Below are 20,518 nucleotides of genomic sequence, written 5' to 3'. Positions count from 1 at the left end.
CTTGTCCGTTAAATTGCTCTGTTTGGTTTTTCTCGTGATCCAGATAAACCATCGTCGGCAGCTCAGAAAAAATTTTGAGCTTTTGCTACGTTAATAGCCAGATGAGCAATGTTATTGAAATGGAAAGATGATTCTTCCCCGACTCATACACTGTGATTACATGATGTAATGTCCTTTTAAGTTTAGAGACAATCATATCTTATATTAAAGATAGAAAGTTCCAATTGATGAAATAATGGGGCACATTCCTAGAATTTTTCTACAATTGGAGGAACTAAATGTGTGGTTTGGCCATTCATCGCCTGTTCTCTGGGGGCTACCAGTGGTTCTACACTATTCTTCTTTTCTTCATTACATAAGGTAACTTTGATTAGAGGGAGAGGTTGGATTAGACCTAATTTTTAGGTTTTTTTCATTTTAGCAGTTAATTTTTTTTCTTTTTCCCTTCTATTTAATTTATTTCAGTTAATGGGTTTGACGGTGTTCTATAGATTATTTCTGATCAATAGTTTTTGAGGTTAATGAAACAGTTTGCCATTGTGTTCAAGATGGTTAAAGGAGAGAAAGAGTAAACACTCTTTATTCTGAATAAGATGGCATCTAAAGGATGACATGGTTGGTGTGGAAATTAGCACAACACCTTTACAGCACCAATGGTTGGGACCGGACCTGGGTTCGGGTCCTGCACTGTCTATAAAGAGTTTGAAAGTCTTCCCTGTATCTGCGTGGGTTTTCCTCAGGGGCTCTGGTTTCCTCCATCCATTCAAAATGTGCAGGGGGTGTAGGTCAATGGGGTGTAAATTGGGCAGCATGGCTTCAGGGCATGAGATGTTCTGCTACCGTGCTGTATGTCTAAGTTAAAAATTAACCGAATATGCAATATAAACATAACTCATTTTATGGCATCGCGCGCTCATGTGCCTTCTCATAACATTTACTGGGTGATCTCTAAAATTTCTTGATTGATCAAGAACACTCTCTACTCCTTTCTGAAACCTCTCATGCCTGGGTTCATCCCGATATCCATGTGTGTGTCCTCTCACCAAATTATTTAAGAATCAGTGACCATAACTAAATCTTTCAGGTTCACATCCTTCCTCCCAGTTTTGTAGTGGAGTCTAATTCTTTGAATGATATTGCCATTACATGTACAATATAGATGTTGTATTTAAAATATAAAACAATCCACATCAATCATCAAGCTGCCATTTACACCTACCTGAGGGATGTGAGAGGACATCAGTACCCAGAGGAAACCCATGGAGTCAAAATTGTAAGGTTTGGAGTAGAGTGGATGAAAAACCAGAAGGCAATTGATGTGTTATGTTGTCTTCTGTTCAATGGATGAGCCTGGCTCGACATTTATCTCGATGCAGTTTTTTTGGAAGTTTATTTAAGAATTTTACAGAACCAAGAAAAAATACAAAGTTTAATCTAAAACTACCCTCTACTACCTCCCACCTCCCTCCTCCCCCTTCTAATCTATCCCAGCCCCTATAACCCTCACCCCTACGAAGCTTATATTAAAAAACTCAATAGCATCGTCTCATAACAGACTGTTACGGTGTGACATCCATTTACATCTTGCAACACGTATAAGGCTTTTACTTAACATCTCAACCCATACATTCCAAATACCAACTTCACATCTTTATAAAAAAAGAATAATTATTTTGCAAATTATACGTTATTTTCTCTAAGTAAATACATGATTGAATTTCATTGTGTCATCTATAAATACTCAATTCGACATCATTTTTCCAAGTTGCAGCTATACATTTTCTAGCCACTGCTAATTCTAAATGAATATATGCAATTTGAGGTTTCTCCAAGCGTAAATTTGCCATAATTGTATTCATGTATCCCAGTAATCATACCCATGGATCCACATATAAATCTATTTGAAAAGAACTCGCAAAAATTTAATCACTTTTTACCAAAAGGGCTTCAACTTTAAACATTCCCACGCTGAGTATAAAAAAAGTACCTGTCTGATCACCAAATCAAAAACACAAATCTGACCCACTAAATCCATATTTTGTCAGTTTTTCAGGAGTTCAATATAACTGATGCAGAAAGTTATAACTAACTAAACTATATCGTACATTAATTAATTTCATAACACTAACCAAACACATGTAAGACCACTCATCCACAGAAATAGGAACACATAAATCCTTCTCCCATTTATCCTTTATTTTAAATATATCTACCTTTTTCATCTTTTCTTGTAATAACATATCATTTCGGAAACAAATCCCTTCTTTCCCCTTATCAACAATTAATCTCTCAAATTTCATTTGACCAGGTTATACTAAAATTTCTACCAAAGCATTCTAATAATAAATCTTGTACTTGATAGTAAGCAAATAAAGTATTTTGTGATATTCCAAATTTCTCTCTGTCTATTAAACCAAAGAAGTGAATCTACTTCAAAACAGTCCTCCAATAATATCACTTCTTTTGATTCCCAATCTTTCAAATAAGAATTATTCATAGAAAATGAAATTGTCTGATTCTGATATAATGGTGTCTTAGCTGAAATCTTACCTTTCGATCCTATAAACTGATTCCATTTATACCATTCTCCTATCAAATGTTTCAATACTGTCAGTTGATACTACTGCAAAAGCAGAGGATTCCATTTATATATAAAATAATGTATTGTTCTTTCTTGTATTTGATCCATCTCCACATTCACCCACATCGGAGGTTGGTCAATATCAAACAATCTATTCATAAACTTTAATTGTGCTACTTGATAATAATTTTGAAAATGTGGAATTGATGACCTCCCAAAACATACCTCCATGTCAACTTTTGCATAGAGACTCTAGACAACTTACCTTTCCATAGAAAGAAACAATCTGCTTTATTTAATTCCTGAAAGAACTTTCCCGGTATAACACTCAGAATAGATTGAAACAAATACTGAATGCGTGGATATATACTCATTTTAATACAATTTACCCGTGTTAACAGTGACTCCTTCCATCTATTTAAATCAAACTTAATCTTATTTAATAATGGTACATAATTTAAGCTGTATAAATTTTGATACTCTTTATCCATTATTATGCCCAAATAATTTTATTTGACCATTTAAACTTCATAAGTTGTTTACAATCTGAATAATCTCCATCTGATATTAGTAATATCTCACTTTACTTTATAGCCTGACATTACCCCGTATCTTTTCAACAAATTTTGTAATGGTTCGAAAGAATTCTTAGGTTGAGACAAATATATCAACACATCATCTGCAAACAGATTAATTTTATACTCTTGCCCACCAATTGTAATTCCCTTAATATTCATTTCTTGCCTAATTGCTTGGTTCTATAACTAATGCAAATAAGGCTAGTGACAGCGGACGACCCTGTCTAGTGGATCTAAACAAATTGAATGCCTGCAAAATCTGTCCATTTGTCACCACCCGAGCAGGAGTATTAGTATATAATGCCTTAACCCAACTGGTAAAGAGTGGTCCAAATTTATATTTTTCTAACACCTTAAATAAAAATTCCACTCCACACTGTGGAAAGCCGTTTCCACGTCTAGCGCTAATATCATTGTCTGGTTGAGTTGTCTTGAAGCATTAATTATTGTAATTAATTTAGTAATATTATCAGCTGAATACCTGTCCTTGATAAATCCTGCTTGATCCACATGTACTAATTGCGGTAAAAGGTTAGCCAATCTGTTTGCTAAAACCTTTGCTACAATTTTGTAATCTACATTCAATATTATTATTTATTAATATTAGTCTGTATGACACAACTTTTAATGGATCTCTGTCTTTCTTTGGGATGAGTGTTATTAATGCCCTTGAAAACGATTCTGGAAATAAACCTGTATCAGTGGCGAGCTTCAGTACATCAGAATATTCCGGAAATAACAAATCATAAAAATTTCTCTAAAATTCCAATGTAAATCCATCTTCTCCAGGTGATTTTCCACTTGGCATAGATTGTAACGCCTCCTTAAGTTCCAAATCAGTAAATGAACCATCCAAAGTCTTAATATCCTCTTCCTCTAATAAAGGTAAATTTAAATTTGACAAAAAACAATCAATCTGCTCCATATCCGAATTCCCTTCAGATAAAGTCCCGATAAAATGTACAAAATTCATCATTAATATCCTGTGGTTTATGTTATCTCTGAATTTCTCCTAACTGCATTCTAGGCACTTGTTCAGTTTCCAATTGCTAAGTTAAAACCGTATGTGCTCTGTCCCTCAACTCATAGTAGAGCTGTTTCCATCATTGAATTATTTTTTCACAATTGTATTATAACAAAGCTTCAATTTGGACAACTGTATTTTATTATCCTCAGTTGAATTTTTCTGAAATGTCTTCTCTAATGTTGCAATTTCTTTCTCTAAGTCCTGAATTTCTGCTATATATTGTTTCTTCACTTTTGCTGTGTAAGTAATAGTTTGACCTCGTAAATATCTTTTTTAAAGTATCCCATAACATAAAATTACTTTGAACTGATCCCTTATTCGTTTCTAAAAAAACCTAATCTGATCTCTTACAAGCGTAATAATTTCAGGTTTTTTTTAACAACATTTCATTAAATCACCAACAATAACAGGTTTCCACCATCTCTGCGATACTACGTGAAATTAACAATAATGAGTGATCTGACAGAATCCTACTCTTATACTCAGCCTGTCTGATTCGACCCTGCAAATGGGCTGATACCAAAAAAAACTATTCTTGAAACCGAATCATGACGTGCAGAATAAAAGGAAAAATCCTTTTCGGTCGGATTCCTCTGTTCCCATATTTCCACTAAATTTAAATCCCCCATCAACTCAGTTATTCTTTTCGCCATTTTGTTTTTTTTTCACAATTTTTCGAGATTTAATCAACAACGGATCCAAACAACAATTAAAATCTCCTCCAACCATAATATTCTCATTGATTGATTCAAATATAAAAATGCATCAGGAACAAAGTGAACATCATCTTCATTCAGTCCGTACAAATTCATCCAAGTCCAAGCCTCTGAAAATAGTTTCCAATTAACCTTCAAAACCCTCTCTACATGAGCAGAAAAAGATTCTAAAAAGGCACCTTTTTATGTATCTCCCGATAGTTTTTACCTGGCCCACCAGGAGTCACTGTTTTCACTTTTGTACATGGTTTTTCATTGTTTGAGAAGATTTTATAATTTGCAATGTTTTCCCGGGAATTTTAACAGCTCTTGGCTAATATTGTGAACTCCGAGTTGCGCACATATTGAAATATGAAAATAAAGTATCTATTTTGAGGAACAGAAGGAAAGGACACTGCTGGTGACACATCTCAGAGAGCAAAGGTGCAGGAAGGGGGAACATTGCAGAGTGCGTCGAAAGAACCAAACACTTGTTGATCCAAACCAAGACTTTTATTAACTAAAAGACTGGAGCATATCATAAGTGGGTCGACCAGTCCAGAATGACCTGGTCTGGCTAGGAGAAATCCTTTAAGGCCTGCCAGTAGGTGTGGCTACACTCTCAGCCAATCACAGTCATCCTACAGTACACTCTGGACAGATACACATTGGTGTTAGAATCTGTACTATCAGGGGGAATGACCAGAAGGCAATTGCTGTGTTATGTGGCTTTCTGCAGGTGTGCAGAAATGCTGGGAAACAATTCTGGGGGCCATCTCTTTTTCTTCACCCGTTACAGAGCAGCAGGTAGCTGGGAGAAAACAGCAAGGCTGCAGAGAGACAGATAGATTAGGAGAATGGAAAAAGAAGAGGCCAGTGAATTCCAAAGTAGGAAAATGTCTGGTCATGAACTTTGGGAGAAGGAATAAAAGGGCAGATTATTATTGCATAGGGTGAACATTCAAAATTCTGGGGGAGATGGACCTTGGCATCGCCGTGCAGGATGCCCCATAGGTTAACTTCCATGTTGGTGGTCAATCAGCTGATTGGAATGTTGGTATTCATATCGCAAATAATAGGATATAAGAGCAGGGATGTGATGTTGAGGCTTAAGAAGGCACTGGCAAGGCAGCACCTGCAGTAGCGGAGAGAGTTTTGGGCTCCTTATTGAAGAAAGGATGTGCTGGCATTGCAGAAGATTCACAAGAATGATTCCTGGAATGAAAGGATTAATATATGAGGAAGGTTTGATGGATCTTGGACTATACTCCTTGGTGTTCAGAAGAATGATGAGTGGTAGGGGTCCTAAGAAGCACTTCGAATGTTGAGAAGCCTGGATACAGTAGATGTGGTAAAATTATCTCCCATGTTAGAGGAGTCAAGGACGAGAGAGCACAACTTCAGGGTTGAAGGATTCCCACTAAAAACAGAGGTACAGAGGGATTCTTGACACACAGACTGCAGAACCTCTTGAATTTTTTAACTGGTGGCTGCAGTGACCAAATCATTGGGTGCATTTAATGCACTTCAACTCTGTCTGCTGCAACAGGGTGGATCTCCCAGTGGCCACCCATTTCAATGCTTACATGGCTGACCGTGGACTCAAGCACATTTAGATTCTGATGAAAACAATTCATTAAATCAGTAAAAGTTCAACCACAACAACTGCTGGAATATAAGTTATACAAAACTGCTGGAAAAAGCAGGTCAGGAAGCAGAGAAACCAAGAACTGGAGAAGTAAGAAAACAAGTGTATTTGAATTGACAGGCTGGAGAAAACACAGAATAGGTGTTGGGAAATTTGCAAAGAAAGTCCTGGCCAAATAATGTAAGAAGCAGCCAAGTGGAACCACAAGATGCCCCTGTTATGCAATTTTCCCAGGTGGCACATTTTTGTGGCCTTGTCTTGAGATGTGCATCTAAATGTGGTGCTTAAAAACCCACCGTTAAGCTGGAGGAGCTCAGCCCGGATTTTCAGTGTCCATAGGAGATCAAGATATATTCCCAACATTTCAGTCCTGAGCCCTTCTTCAAGGAATGAGCCAGATACAGGAACTCTTAGAAAAGGCACTTTCAGGTGGCCAAATGCCCCACTTGTAAAGCCGCATATAATGGCAATATGAGCTGCCGGAAGGCCACCTGAATGCGCAGGATGCGCCTGCCAAATGAACTTGGTAACCCTCCTCCGAGAGGTATAATCGGCACAACACAGAAATGCTGTGGTGCCGGGTGGAGGTGTTTGTTGTGTTTACCATTTTTGTTTTTGTTCTGCGGTGTTCAAGTGTGGAGTGTATTTGCAATGTGATTTGTCCGTTCCATGGTTTACATCTAGTTTAAACATAATGTGAAATGTTTACATTGCTATATCGAACTCAGATATTTATGAAGCAATAAGATTTCTCAAAAAATGTTTTTTATTACATTTTTGACAAGCACACAAGTCTCATTTATATGCAACCATTACTTCACGAGAACACATAACATGCCAGGCAGTAGGCTCATGTTGTCGCATTGGGTGGGGAGGGTGGAGGGGGGAACAAGTTGTGGAAATTAGGAGCTAGGTGGCAGGGTCATACCCTTACAGGATGGACAAAATGGCAGAATGGATGGCCTGGTGCCCATGGGCCTGCTGATTGTGACAATCTGTGCTAATGGGTGCAGGACCATCTGCTTCAACCAACGTCCACTCTGACAGAAAGTATTCCTTGTTAATCTCACATATATTGTGCAGGACACAGCGAGCAAACACAACACCTGGGACTAAGGTGGTAGAGATATCCAGACGGTTGGACAGGCACCACCGGCAGCCATTTAGACGGCAATATGCATGTTCCACCACTATCCTTGCAGAATTAAGGGCCTTGTTAAATCTTTGCTGATCCAGATCCAGTCCTTGGTGCTGTGTGAATCCCTTCATCAGCCAATTTCGTAGTGGATATGCCAGATCACCCACAAGATGCGCTGGAACCTCCACTCCATTAACATCCTTGGACACCTGCAGGCACAACAATGGAGAATGTTGTTAATTCATACACATGACCGTTGACACAATAAGCATACATAAGATTGACACATGGAGCTTTGTAGGGTGAACACTCACGTCAGGTGGGAAGTGGTATCCGCCCTGGTCCTCTTCCTTTCTATACAGAGGAGAGTTGGTAAGCACTCGGGCATCATGGGTACTGCCCGGCCAACAAACACATCTGAGAAGCTGTAACGTGAATGGAAAGCACAGTGAAGTGATAGACATTGAGATGTGATGTGATAAAGACCAATAAAGGCTTAGCTCACCAGAATCTGTGGTCGACCACCGCTTGCAGAACCATTGAATGCCAGCCTTTGCGATTGTAGTAGGCTGCAGCATGCAAGCTGGGGGCAATAATGGGAATATGTGATCCATCAATGGCACCGGCACACATTGGGTATCCCCTTTGCACCAAGCTGTCATTGGTCTCCTGGAGACGTGTTCCAATGGGCAGGGACATGAGACGTTTACCGAGGAACTTCGTCAAGGCGGCCGTCACCACCTGCACCACCATGCACACGGTGCTGATGCCTATTCCAAAGATGGGACTGATGGATCGATACTCACAAGGGGTGGCATACCAGCGCAGAGCCACAGCTAATCGAAATCCCGGCTCCATGGTTGCTGCGCCTGGTCTATGCGGCTTCAGGTGAGGTTCTTAGAGTTCCAGCACGAAGTGAAAGGTGCCATGCGACATACGAAAGTGTTTCCTCCATTCAGCAACATCAAATTTGGTGTGGTCATTTCTCCAGAACTCAGTGCCCTGGGATCAGTTCAACCTCCAGAGAGACCCATGTGTCACTGACAAGCATCATTCACCTTCGTCTGTGAACAATGGTGGGCAAAACCTCTGAGCAGAAACAATTTCAAGCTGGCACTGGAAGGTGTTGTTAAGGTTACTGAACGCTTACTGTAGCTTTTGACAATTCACATCTGATAGGTAATAGACTCAATCAGCTGTGTTTGGGCGGGAAACCAATATATGAATGGGCTGCCTTTTGGAGGTTGGGACCCTGTTGGGAAGAATTGATCATTGAACCCTGTCTGGAAGATTTGCTGGCCTAAAGACTTGTATTTTCTCACCCACTCTGGAAGCCTGTGAGTGAGTAAAACCTATACTGGTTGTATTTTCATCGGAATTTATAGCTATCCTATAAATACAAACTTCTCCATGTCCGCCACAAGAGTGGGGATCTCCCAGTGGCCACCTGCTTCAATTCCCCATCCCATTCTCTTGCTGACAGCCTGTTCATGGTCTTGTCGTGACTGCAAAAGGTGGTGCTACTGAAATGAAGCACCTCCACACAGCATGAAGTGAACCAGTAACTGCCTTTATATGAACCTCTCGTGCTGCTTTTAGGGGACGACCTCATTCCTCTCTGGGGTGCGCTGGTCTAGGGGAGTGATGTCAGTGCGTTGCGGAGTTGCTGCAACCAGGATGTGGCGACATCTCCCAGGCAACATGTGTCACCAAATGCATGCTTCTCATGAGAAGGGAAGGGGGGCCTATGCCATCTTGTACCAACTGACTGGGACAGCGATTCGGCCCGCCTGACCACATGGTCGCTCGGCCTGCTATGAAAAACCTCATCCCTATCACATCCAATTAACACCTTTTGTTGGGCTGGATTTGTCCCCTAACCAGAATTCTGAGCCTTTCTGAGATTTCCTGCTTCTGGGTTATTCTGTTTATTCCTTGAAGAAGGGCTCAGGCCTGAATGCTGGAAAGAATAGCTGAGTTCCTTCAGCATGTCAGTGTGTTTGTAATTATAATCACAGCGTCTGCAGACTTCTGTGTTTCACTCATCTTTATTTGTAATACAAAGAACTGATGTTGGCAGTGGTGGTGGGGAGAGAGTGGGGGGTGGGGAACCATCTGATGGCATCCTCATTAGTACCTGGACCTACCACTTTGTGTCAGCCTATCCCAACAACTGGGAGCTACAACCCTGCGACAGTTCCCATAGAATTAGAGGACTAACAGTAGATCTGTGTGGAAAGAACAACCTTAGCTGCTTCTTGCCCTTTCGTGTAAGACTTTATTCGTAATAAATGATCGACCACAAAAAACCCTGTTCCAAGTCTCTTTCAGCCCTTAGTATCATGTCCATACATTCCCATCATTGAACATTTTACATGCGCTCTCTGTTTGCACTCGGATGGTGAGTGGGAGCAGTTCCTTTGGTGCTTCAACCTTCTCCCGACCCCTGCACAGAAGCTGTTCTTCATCCTGCTGATGCTGGTTCTGATCCTCCTTTCTCTTCCTTGATGGGAGCAGCTGAGAGATGCTGTGGGCAGGGTCAAAGGGCTTCTCCAGGATTTGGCATGGCCTCTTCAGACAAGGATCCTGCTAGATCACACTGATGGGGAAGAGGGAGACTCCAGTGATCCTCTCTGTTGCTCTGAGGGTCCTGTGGATTGACTCCAATCCATTTCTCTGCAAGGACCCTCTCATCCAGTTTAGTTTGTACTTGTTTGGTGTTTCAAGGTCCCTCGGCCTGACGGAGATTGCCGATTCTATCGCATCTGCTGATTCCAAACGACCTTAGTTCCTCCGTCCTGTCGGGTCGGTCCGATTTAATGTTTCTCATCTTTTGTTTGATTTTTTAAGATTGTGTAGTGGATGTGTGTGGGGTATAAGTGCATGGGTGCTTGTGGGTGGGTATATGTGTGAGCATGTGGCGTGTGTAAGAAGGGGTGTGAGGGACAGTGTGTGTGTGTGTGTGTGTGTGTGTGTGTGTGTGTGTGTGTGTGTGTGTGTGTGAGGGAGTGGGAGTGTCTGTTGGCATTTGGGTGAGTGTGGTAGTGTGTGTGTGCGTGCATGTATGTGGGGGTTTTATTTACAGTGAAAAAGTATATACAGAATATTTACAATATATACAGAAGAGTGAACAAATATATACAAATATATCAACGATCAAATATATACAGAACATATGTACAAAGCACAACATCGACGTCAAATGAAAAGAACTCGACAAAATTATCTCACTTATCGAACACGTCCCTGATATAAAAGCACATCTACCAATTTGCCCCGAAAGAGTTGGGGTTGTGTGTGGGATTTGGGATGTGTGTGTGGAGTTGTGTGGAATTGTGTGTGTGTTTGTGGACTGCATGTTCGGGTATTGGGGTGTTGGATGGAACGTGTGAGTGGATGTGTGTGGTGTGTGTGGGTGAGATTGTGCGGTGGATGTGTGTGGGTTATATGTGCATGGTTGCTTGTGGGTGGGAATGTGTGTGGGCGTGTGTAAGAAGGGGTGTGGGGGAGGGTGTGTGTGTGAGGGTGTGTGTGCAGATATGTGGGGCTTTTGTTTACAGTGAAAAAGTATATACAGAATATATACAATATATACAGAATATATACAGAACAGTGAACAAATATATCAACGATCAAATATATACAGAACATTTGCACAAAGCACAACATCGACGTCAAATGGAAGGAACTCGACAAAATTAACTCACTTATGGAACACGTCCCTGATAGAAAAGCACATCTTCCAATTTGCCCCAAAATCATTGGGATGTGTGTCTGGAGTTTTGTGGGATTGGGGTGTGTGTTTGGGGTCTGCATGTGGGGTTATGGAGGGAATGGGTGAGGGGTTGTGTGTGGGGTGTGTGGGTAGGATTGTGTGGTGGATATGTGTGGAGTGTATGTGCTTGGGTCCTTTTGGGTAGGTATGTGTGTGGGCGTGTGTAAGAAGGGGTGTGAGGGAGGTTGTGTGTATGTATGTGTGCGTGTGGGAGGGTGTGGGAGTGGGTATGTGTGCGTGTGTGCATTTCCTTCTTTCCATTTTCCATAAGTGAACAAATATATGCAGACATTTGTACAAAGCACAACATCGACGTCAAATGGAAGGAACTCGACAAAATTATCTCACTGATAGAACATGTCGCTGATATAAAAGAACATCTTCCAATTTGCCCCGAAATAATTGGGGGGACCTATCCTGAACGATTTTCAGAACCTTTCATTCTAAATCCCTACTTCCAGACCCATATTATATTCGTCTAGGAACAAAGTCTACTTTAAATACAAGAATCTGGTTCGGAGACGGGATTAAGGGGAGAGGGAGAAAAGAGATCTATTGGAGTGTGGATGTGTGTGTGTGTGTGGGGTCACTGTGGGAGTTGTCTGAGTGTGTGGATTGAGTGTGTGGGAAGTGGATGTGAGAGGTTTGTGTGGGGTGAGTGTTTGGTAAGTGTGGGGATGTGGGGTGTGTGTGTAAGTGGGAGTGTGTGTGGGAAGTGTGTGTAAGTATGTGGGTGTGTGGGGTGTGTGTGGGAATTGTGTGTGGTCTGTGTGTTGTGTGGAGTCAGTGTGGAAGGTGTCTGAGTGTGTGGGAAGTGTGTTTGTGGGTGTGTGTGAGAGGTGTGTGTGGTGTGTGTGTAAGTGGGAGTGTGTGGGTTGTATGTGAGGATTAGTGTAGGGGGCTGTGTGGGGGTGTCTGAGTGTGTGGATGGGGGGTGAGAGTGTGTGGGATGGGTGGATGGGGGTGTGGAGGGGAGTGTGTTGTGGGGTATGTGTGTGGGAGTGTGTATGAGGGGTATGTGTGTGGGTTATGTGTGGTGTGTGTTTGTGAGGGATGTGTGTTTGTGGGGGGTGGATGTGTAGGGAGTGCGGTGTGTGGGGGTGGGTGTGTGTAAGGTGTGTTAATGTGGTGTGTGTGTGTGAGGGATGGGTGTGTGTGGGAAGTGTGTGTACATGTGTGTTTGTGAGAATATGTGTAGGGGGCAGTGTGGGGGTGTCTGAGTGTGTGGATGTGTGGGTGGGGGGTGAGAGTGTGTGGGATGGGTGGAGAGATGGTGTGGAGGGGTGTGTGTTGTGGGGCATGTGTGAGGGTGTGTGTATGAGGGGTGTGGGTGTGGGTTATGTGTGGTGTGTGTTTGTGAGGGATGTGTGTTTGTGGAGGGTGGATGTGTAGGGAGTGGGGTATGTGGGAGGTGGGTGTGTGTATAGTGTGTTAGTGTGGGGTGTGTGTGTGTGAGTGATGGGTGCGAGAGGGGTGTGTGTGGGAAATGTGTGTAGATGAGTGTTTGTGAAGATAAGTGTAGGGGCTGTGTGGGGGTGTCTGAGTGTGTGGGTGGGGGGTGAGAGTGTGTGTGAGATGGGTGGGTGGCTGTTGTGGAGGGGTGTGTGTTGTGGGGTATGTGTGTGGCAGTGTGTGTGGGTTATGTGTGGTGTGTGTTTGTGAGGGATGTGTGTTTGTGGGGAGTGGGTGTGTGGGGAGTGGGGTGTGTGGGGGTGGGTGTGTGTATGGTGTGTTAATGTGGTGTGTGTGTGAGGGATGGGTGTGTGTGGGAAGTGTGTGTAGATGTGTGTTTGTGAGAATATGTGTAGGGGGCAGTGTGGGGGTGTCTGAGTGTGTGGATGTGTGGGTGGGGGGTGAGAGCGTGTGGGATGGGTGGAGAGATGGTGTGGAGGGGTGTGTGTTGTGGGGCATGTGTGAGGGTGTGTGTATGAGGGGTGTGGGTGTGGGTTATGTGTGGTGTGTGTGAGGGGTGTGTGTGTGGTTGTGAGGGGTGTGAGTTTGTGGGGGATGGGTGTATGGGGAGTGTGTGAGGGGTGTGGGTTTGGGGTGTGTGTGGGGGTGTGTATGTGTGAGTGGGTGTGTGTGGCAGGGTGAGTGTGTGTGTCAGTGTCTGTGTGGGGCACCAACGTATATAGGACATGGCAAGCATTGCATGCGCCCCCACCCCGCTTGTCAGCGCTACTTCCATCCCCATACTTGTCAATGATGACGTCATCTTGCACCCCTTGACACATCAGCGATGGCACCAACCTCCCTCCCTCCATCAGCGATGGCACCGACCTCCCTCCCTCCATCAGCGATGGCACCACCCCCCTCCTTCCATCAGCGATGGCACCAACCTCCCTCCCTCCATCAGCGATGGCACCAACCTCCCTCCCTCCATCAGCGATGGCACCACCCCCCCTCCTTCCATCAGCGATGGCACCACCCCCCTCCCTCCATCAGCGATGGCACCAACCTCCCTCCCTCCATCAGCGATGGCACCAACCCCCCTCCCTCCATCAGCGATGGCACCAATCCACCTCCCTCCATCAGCGACAGCACCAACCCCCCTCCCTCCATCAGCGAAGGCACCAGCCCCCTCCCTCCATCAGCGACAGCACCAACCCCCCTCCCTCCATCAGCGAAGGCACCACACCCCCTCCCTCCATCAGCGACGGCACCAACCCCCCTCCCTCCATCAGCGACGGCACCATCCCCACCATCAGCGATGGCACCAATGCCCTCACCCACACCTCCCCATGGGTCAGCGACTGCACCAATGCCCTCACTTCCACCATGGGCGCTATTTTGGGGTTTGTGTGTGTGGGGAATTTGGGTAAGTCTCTGATGTTTGGGGATGTGAGTATGGTGTGTATGTGTGGTGGGTTAGTGTGTGTGGTGGGTTAGTGTGTGGGGTGGATTTGAGTGTGGGGGTTGTTTGTGTTTGTGTGGTGTTTTTGTGTGTGAGTTTGTGTGTGTTAGGGGTTTTGTGCTTGTGTGGTGTTTATGAGTGGGGTTTGTGTGTGTGTGGGATTTGAATATAGAGAGTGTGTGTGTGGGTATGGGATGTGTGGCTTGTGTGGGGTTTGCATATGGAGGGTTGGTGTGTGTGTGTGTGTGTGTGTGTGTGTGATATACGTGGAGGGAATGTGTGTGTGTCTGTGTGTGAGCGCATGAGTGTGGGGGAAATATGTGTGGGGTGGTGTGGGTGGGTCGATTTGCGGGTTTGTGTGTGAGGGGGTTGTATGAGGGAGTGTGTGTGTGGGCGTATTTATGGCTTGTGTGTGTGTGTAGGGGTATGTGGTTCGGGATGTGTGTGTAGGGCCATGTGAGTGGGAGTGCATGTGTGAGGGACTTGTGTGGGAAGGTGTTTGTGCAGGGTCGCTTTCGTGCGTGTGCATGGTGGGATTTGTCTGGCAATGTTTGTGTCAAGGGTGTGAAGGGTGTGTGTGCGGAGAAATAAGTGTGGCAGTGCATGCGAGGGAGAGAGTGTGTAGGGGGCATGATTGGGAATGGGTTTGTGCGTGGGTTGTGTGTGCAGGGGTGTGAATGCGGTGGTGAATATGGAGGGGCATCCATGTGCTGGGTGTGTATGTGGGGTATGTGTTTGGGGGATGGGTGGAGGTCTATGAATGGGTGTGTGTGTGGTTTGTGTTGGGTGTGTGTGGGATGGGTATGTTATTGTTTTTGTGGGGAAGTCTGTAGGATTATGATTGTGTGGGGTGTGTATGTGGGGAGTGAGTGGGGGATATCCATTGGGGCCATGTTTTTTGGGGCAGATGTGTAGGGTTGTATTGTGTGAGTGTGCGTGTATGTGTGTGTGTAGGTGGGTGTTGATTTTGTTTTGGTTGTGTGTGGGAGGTGGTCAAGTGTGAAGGTGTGTGTGTGTTTGGGGGTGTGTGTGAGAGGTATATGGGGTGTGGGTGGGTGTGTGTGGGGGGGACTGAGTGTGAGAGGATGTGTGTACGGGTATGTGTGTGGGAGGTTTATCTGTCCAGGGGTTGTATCGGGTGAGTGTGAGTGTGCGTTTACGTGTGGGATGTGTGGCTGGGAGTTGATTTTGTGAGTTGTGTGTGGGAGGTGGTCATGTGTAAAAGTGTGTGTGAGGGGTGTATGTGGGCGGTGTTTCTGGGTTGTGCGTCGGGGTATATGTGTAGGTGTGGTGTGTGGGAAGGGGACTGTGGGTGCATTGGGTGTTTGTGGAGTGAGGGTGTGGAAGGTGTGTATGAGTGTCGAAGGGTGTTTGTGTATATCTCTCAGAGGTTGTGTGTGGGGGGGAGTATGTGTATGGGGGATATGTGTGTGTGTGCGCAGAGTGTATGTGTGGGAGTTTGTGAGCGTGAGGGTGTGTTCCTGGGATGTGTATGTGTGTGTGGGGTGTGCATGTGGGAGGTGTGTGATTGTGGGGGGTGTGAGTCGGGGCTTGTATGTGTGGAATGTGTGTCTGGGGATGTGTGTTGGGGGTTGTGTGTAGGGTGTGTGTGTGGGAGGTGTGTGATTGTTGGGGTATGTGTCTGGGGTATGTGTCTCGAGTGTGTTGCAGTTTTTTCAGGGGGGGGTCTAGTGTTTTTTATTGTTGGTTGAGGGTTTTTGTTTAAGTTAATTGTGAAAGATTGGGTGCCATTGTGTAAGTTGTAATAAGTAATTTAAGTTTTACAATTGTTAATGTTAAGGGTTTAAATCACCCAATAAAAAGGCAATGTGTGATAGATTATATTAAGAAGCTAAAAGTAGGGATCGTGGCAAGATAGCGTAGAGTCTAGACATGTAATCTCGACCTCTCTGGCCAGATTTTTAAATACCTGTTTTTTAACCCTTTGTTTTCAAGTTTAAACTTTTTAAATTTTAGTTTAAAGTATCAAGCAATTATTATGGCCACTAATGGTAAAAAGATTAAACCTCAAGTTCATAAGAATATACATTTTCGAAGTGCTGAGGATCTGGGGACTAGATGACCTGAAACAGCCCCTGGCTCAATTTCTTCATTGCCTAGACCCCAAAGATTTCCTGTGCGGGCTGAAAAAAAATCTATTGCTACCAAATGAAGGATGGCGCTGGAATTACCCATTCCCCGGAAGAAGGTGAGTGTTCCCAAGAAGTAGAAAGCCTTTTGATTTCAATGGAGGGAGCACACAGGAAAATGTCTCCATTGTTGGAAATGCATCAGGTCGACGTCGATTCAATCCAGTTAAAGAAGTTTTGTGACATAAAGGTTATAAGTCTACTTTTCGTTACCCTGCAGTGTTGAAGGTGTTTTACGGAGTCTATCAATTTTGGTTTTTTGAAACTGATTGTGAAGCAATGATTTTTGCTGACTCATGGCCAGATATAAGAGGACAAAGACATAGTCCAGCATTATCTCCTAAAGAAAACTTTGGTAGCTCTGGAAAAGGAAGAAATGGCAAAAATGGGAAAAAAACAGGAATGGAAAGAGTCCAACTTCTGAAATGGGATTTTCAAGATTGGAGTCTTTTGGGTTAAAAGAATTTTCTTATTCTATTTTTTCTTTTGTTCTTATAATATTTTGATGTTACTGACTGTTTGGCTGGGCAAGGAGAGATTTGGACTTTCTTTACTAGTCATCAGCCACTGGTGGGTGACCCACACCCAATTTTTGTTTAGGGGATTACTACTTTTTGGTAGTTTTTTTTGGGGGTGGTGGGTTTTCTTTTTTTTTCCTTTTTCTTTATTTTTAAATTTTTTTTATTTTTAATTTTTTTTTAGTTTTTAATTTGTATTTTTTTTATTGGAGGGCCTATATACATTAATTTGAGTTTTTATATAAAGATATTATTGGTACTTAGTAATAATAGTAGATATGTCAAAGTTGAGGTTTGCTACTTTTAATGTTCGAGGATTAAATAGTTAGGTTAAACGTAAGCGGGTCTTGGCATATATTAAGAAAATGAAAATTGATATTGCTTTTTTACAAGAAACACATTTGAATGTGAAGGAAAGCGTGAAATTAAAAAGGAACTGGGTTGGGCATGTATATTCTTCATTTAATTCTAAGGCTAAAGATGTAGCTATTTTGATACGTAAAAATGTATCTTTTGAATTACAATCAAAGGAGAAAAAGGCAGAAAAAATAAAAATTTAAAGAAGCTAAAAGTAGATATTGTATTTTTGCAAAGGACTCATTTGACAGAAAAAGAACATTTGAAGTTGAAGAGAGATTGGTCAGGATATGTAATTTTTTCTTCATTAAACTCTAAAACTAGAGGCGTGGTGATATTAGTTAATAAAAATAAACTTTTTGCTGTGGATTTTTTTTTGATAATGTTGGAAGAGTACTGATTGTTAATTGGAAGATTTTTTTTCTGAAAGTTGGACTTTAATGTATGTTTATGCACCAAATGAAGATGATCAGACATTTTTTTCAGGGACATTTTTAAATTCGAATCAGGCATATGGGAATGTGTTAGTCGGAGTAGATTTTAACTGTTGTTTGGATCCCTTGTTGGACAAATCTCCAAAAATTGTTGAAAGAACTAAAATGGCAAAAAGACTGTTTAAGATGATGGAGGATTTAAATTTAGTGGAAATTTGGAGGAAATTAAATCCAACTGAGAAAGATTATTCACTTTATTCAGTTCGGCATAATTCTTTCTCTAGAATAAATGTATTTTTGATTTCTGTGCATTTACAAGTAGATTTAATTTTGCAGAATATAAAAGTAGGTTATTCTCATATCCTTCATTAAATGTTTAGGGACTGAATTAACTGAGACAGCTTATCGATGGAGGTTTAATGAAAAGTTATTGAAGAGACCAGATTTCATTTAGTAGATGAGAGATCAAATTATTTTTTATTTACAAATGAAAGAAAATTCAGTTCAAAGTAAATTTATTTTGTGGGATGCTTTAAAAGCATATTTGAGGGGACAAATTATTAGCGATACAACTAAGAGAGAAAAAAACTATTTATTCGTAAGTTTAAATTTGGAAAAGGAAATCGAAGGCTTGGAGAAAAAAATTTAAAAAAATTATACAGAGGATGAAAGGATAAATTTATCTAAAGTGAAATTACGTTATAATTTACAAACGTATAAATATGAGAAAATGATGTTGGAGTCTAAACAATGTTATTATCAATTGGGAGAAAGAGTGCATATGGTTTGGCATGGCAACATAAAACTGAGCAAGTATCAAGGACAATTAATGCTATTAGGAAGAATGGAGAAATTACATAAATGAATACTGATGAATTTTTAAAATTTAATGAAAATTTATATATGTCAGAGGGTTATCAAAAAATGGATCAAATTGATTTATTTTTATCTAGTTTAAATTTGCCAGTGTTGAATGAATTTGAGGTAAAGAATTTAGATATTTTATTTACTGAATTAGAATTGAGAGAAGCTTTGCAATCGATGCCTGATGGGAAATCTCCTGGAGAGGATGGATTTAAGGTGGTGTTTTATAAAAAATTTAATGATTTATTATTTCCATTATATAAAGATGTTTTGAAACAAGCAACTAAAATGGATGTATTTCCAGAATCTTTCTCAAAAGCATTGATTACAGTTATACCTAAAAAAAGAAAGGAACTCTTTAAAAGTGTCACCTTACAGACCGATATCATTATTAAATGTTGATTATAGATTGGTGTCAAAAGTTTCAGATAATAGGTTAGTGAATTATTTGCCAAATTTTTTTACGTAACAATCAGGTAGGGTTTGTCAAAGACAATGTAGTTAAATTGTCATCAGATAATATAGTTAAATTGATTTCATTAATTAATGCTAAAAACAACAAGATAATCAACCAACGGATATATCTTTGGATGCTGAGAAGGCATTTGATCGAGTTGAGTGGAAGTTTTTGTTTAAAGTATTGGAAAAATTTAATTTTGTTCCATTTTTTAGGGGTTGTGTTAGGGCTTTATATGCAGAACTTACGACAAGGGTAATAACGAATGGTGAGATTTCAAAATCTTTTAATTTATCTTGTTCTACAAGACAGGGTTTTCCTCTTTCACCTGCTTTACTTGCTTTGGTGACAGAACCTTTAGCTCAGGCTGTTTGACATGATTTTGGTGTTAGAGGACTTAAAGTGAGAGAAAATGAAAATAAAATTAGCTTATTTACACATGATGTTTTTGTATATTTAACTAATCCAAAAACTTCACTAAAATTATCACAGGACTTGTTGAATAAGTATGGTAAATTATCAGGATATGAGATTAATTGGGAAAAGAGTGAGGTTTTACCAATAGCAGAAGAAGATTTTATGGATTGTAGACAAATTACTAAATTTAGATGGTCAAATAAAATTAAATATTTAGGAATAGTTGTAAATAAAAATGATCATGAATTATTTATTTTGCATTATGTACCTTTATTAAATAAGGTTAAAATTGATTTAGATAAGTGGAAAGATTTACCACTGACCTTAATAGGAAGAGTGAATTGCATAAAGATGAACATTTATGCTCGAGCACAATACTTTTTTCAATCTATTCCTTGCATAGTTGGGTTATTCTTATGGAAAGGTAAATTATCGAGGGTTTCTTTCCAAAAATGGACTTGGCATTATAAATTGGGTGGTTTGCAATTACATTGTTTTTATAATTATTATGAGGTGGCACCGATGAAGTTTATTAATTGGTTATTTGATAATCAACAATCTCCTAGGTGGGCAAAGATAAAGATGGCTCAGATTTTGGAAAATAATATTAATCATTTCATTTATAAATGGAATCCTTTATTGTTACAAGAATTTAAATTATCCGTTTTTCGACATATAATGAATATTTGGTAAAATCGCAATTTAATTCTTGATTCTATCGGAATAGTTTCGATAAGATCACCATTATATCAGAATAAATTAATTCCCTTTTCATGATAGAATCCTTACTTAAAAGATTGGGAAATTAAAGGATTAGTGAATGTAATAGATTGTTTTGAAGCAGTGAGGTTTTGTTCATTTAAAAGGTTGCAGGAAAGATATGGTATTGCATCAAATTCTTTGTTTATTACCAACTTTGAGATTATTTAAAGAAGAATTATGGGAAGGAAATAAATTTACCAGGTCAAAAGAAATTTGAATTATTAATTGCAGATAAAGGTGAAAAATGCTTTATTTCTGATATG

General features: G+C 41.1%; 1 protein-coding gene across 2 annotated transcripts; it reads right to left on the bottom strand.

Annotated features, from left to right (window-relative positions):
- Window positions 1–7,277: 7,277 nt before the first annotated feature.
- LOC138750462 (uncharacterized) lies at window positions 7,278–13,709 on the bottom strand. Of its 2 annotated transcripts, none has more exons than XM_069912521.1 (2): window positions 7,982–13,709; window positions 7,278–7,876 (listed from the first exon to the last, which is right to left on the bottom strand). In XM_069912521.1, exons 1-2 carry the CDS (start codon window positions 8,327–8,329, stop codon window positions 7,460–7,462), a joined length of 765 nt encoding a protein of 254 aa, XP_069768622.1. In that variant the 5' UTR covers window positions 8,330–13,709; the 3' UTR covers window positions 7,278–7,459. Both variants share the same exon structure in this region; 1 of them encodes a protein (XP_069768622.1).
- Window positions 13,710–20,518: the final 6,809 nt, after the last annotated feature.

The sequence above is a fragment of the Narcine bancroftii genome, unplaced genomic scaffold (assembly GCF_036971445.1).
Source record: "Narcine bancroftii isolate sNarBan1 unplaced genomic scaffold, sNarBan1.hap1 Scaffold_152, whole genome shotgun sequence".
Taxonomy (NCBI): Eukaryota; Metazoa; Chordata; class Chondrichthyes; order Torpediniformes; family Narcinidae; genus Narcine; species Narcine bancroftii.
This window is presented reverse-complemented; position numbering and strand designations above follow the sequence as displayed.

Bases quoted from the DNA above. Each gene is read 5' to 3' on its own strand.
- LOC138750462 (XM_069912521.1), bottom strand. From the start codon at position 8,329: ATGACAGCTTGGTGCAAAGGGGATACCCAATGTGTGCCGGTGCCATTG. The intron at 7,877-7,981 runs GTGAGTGTTCAC...TTGTGCCTGCAG, and splicing joins GATACCACTTCCCACCTGAC to GTGTCCAAGGATGTTAATGG.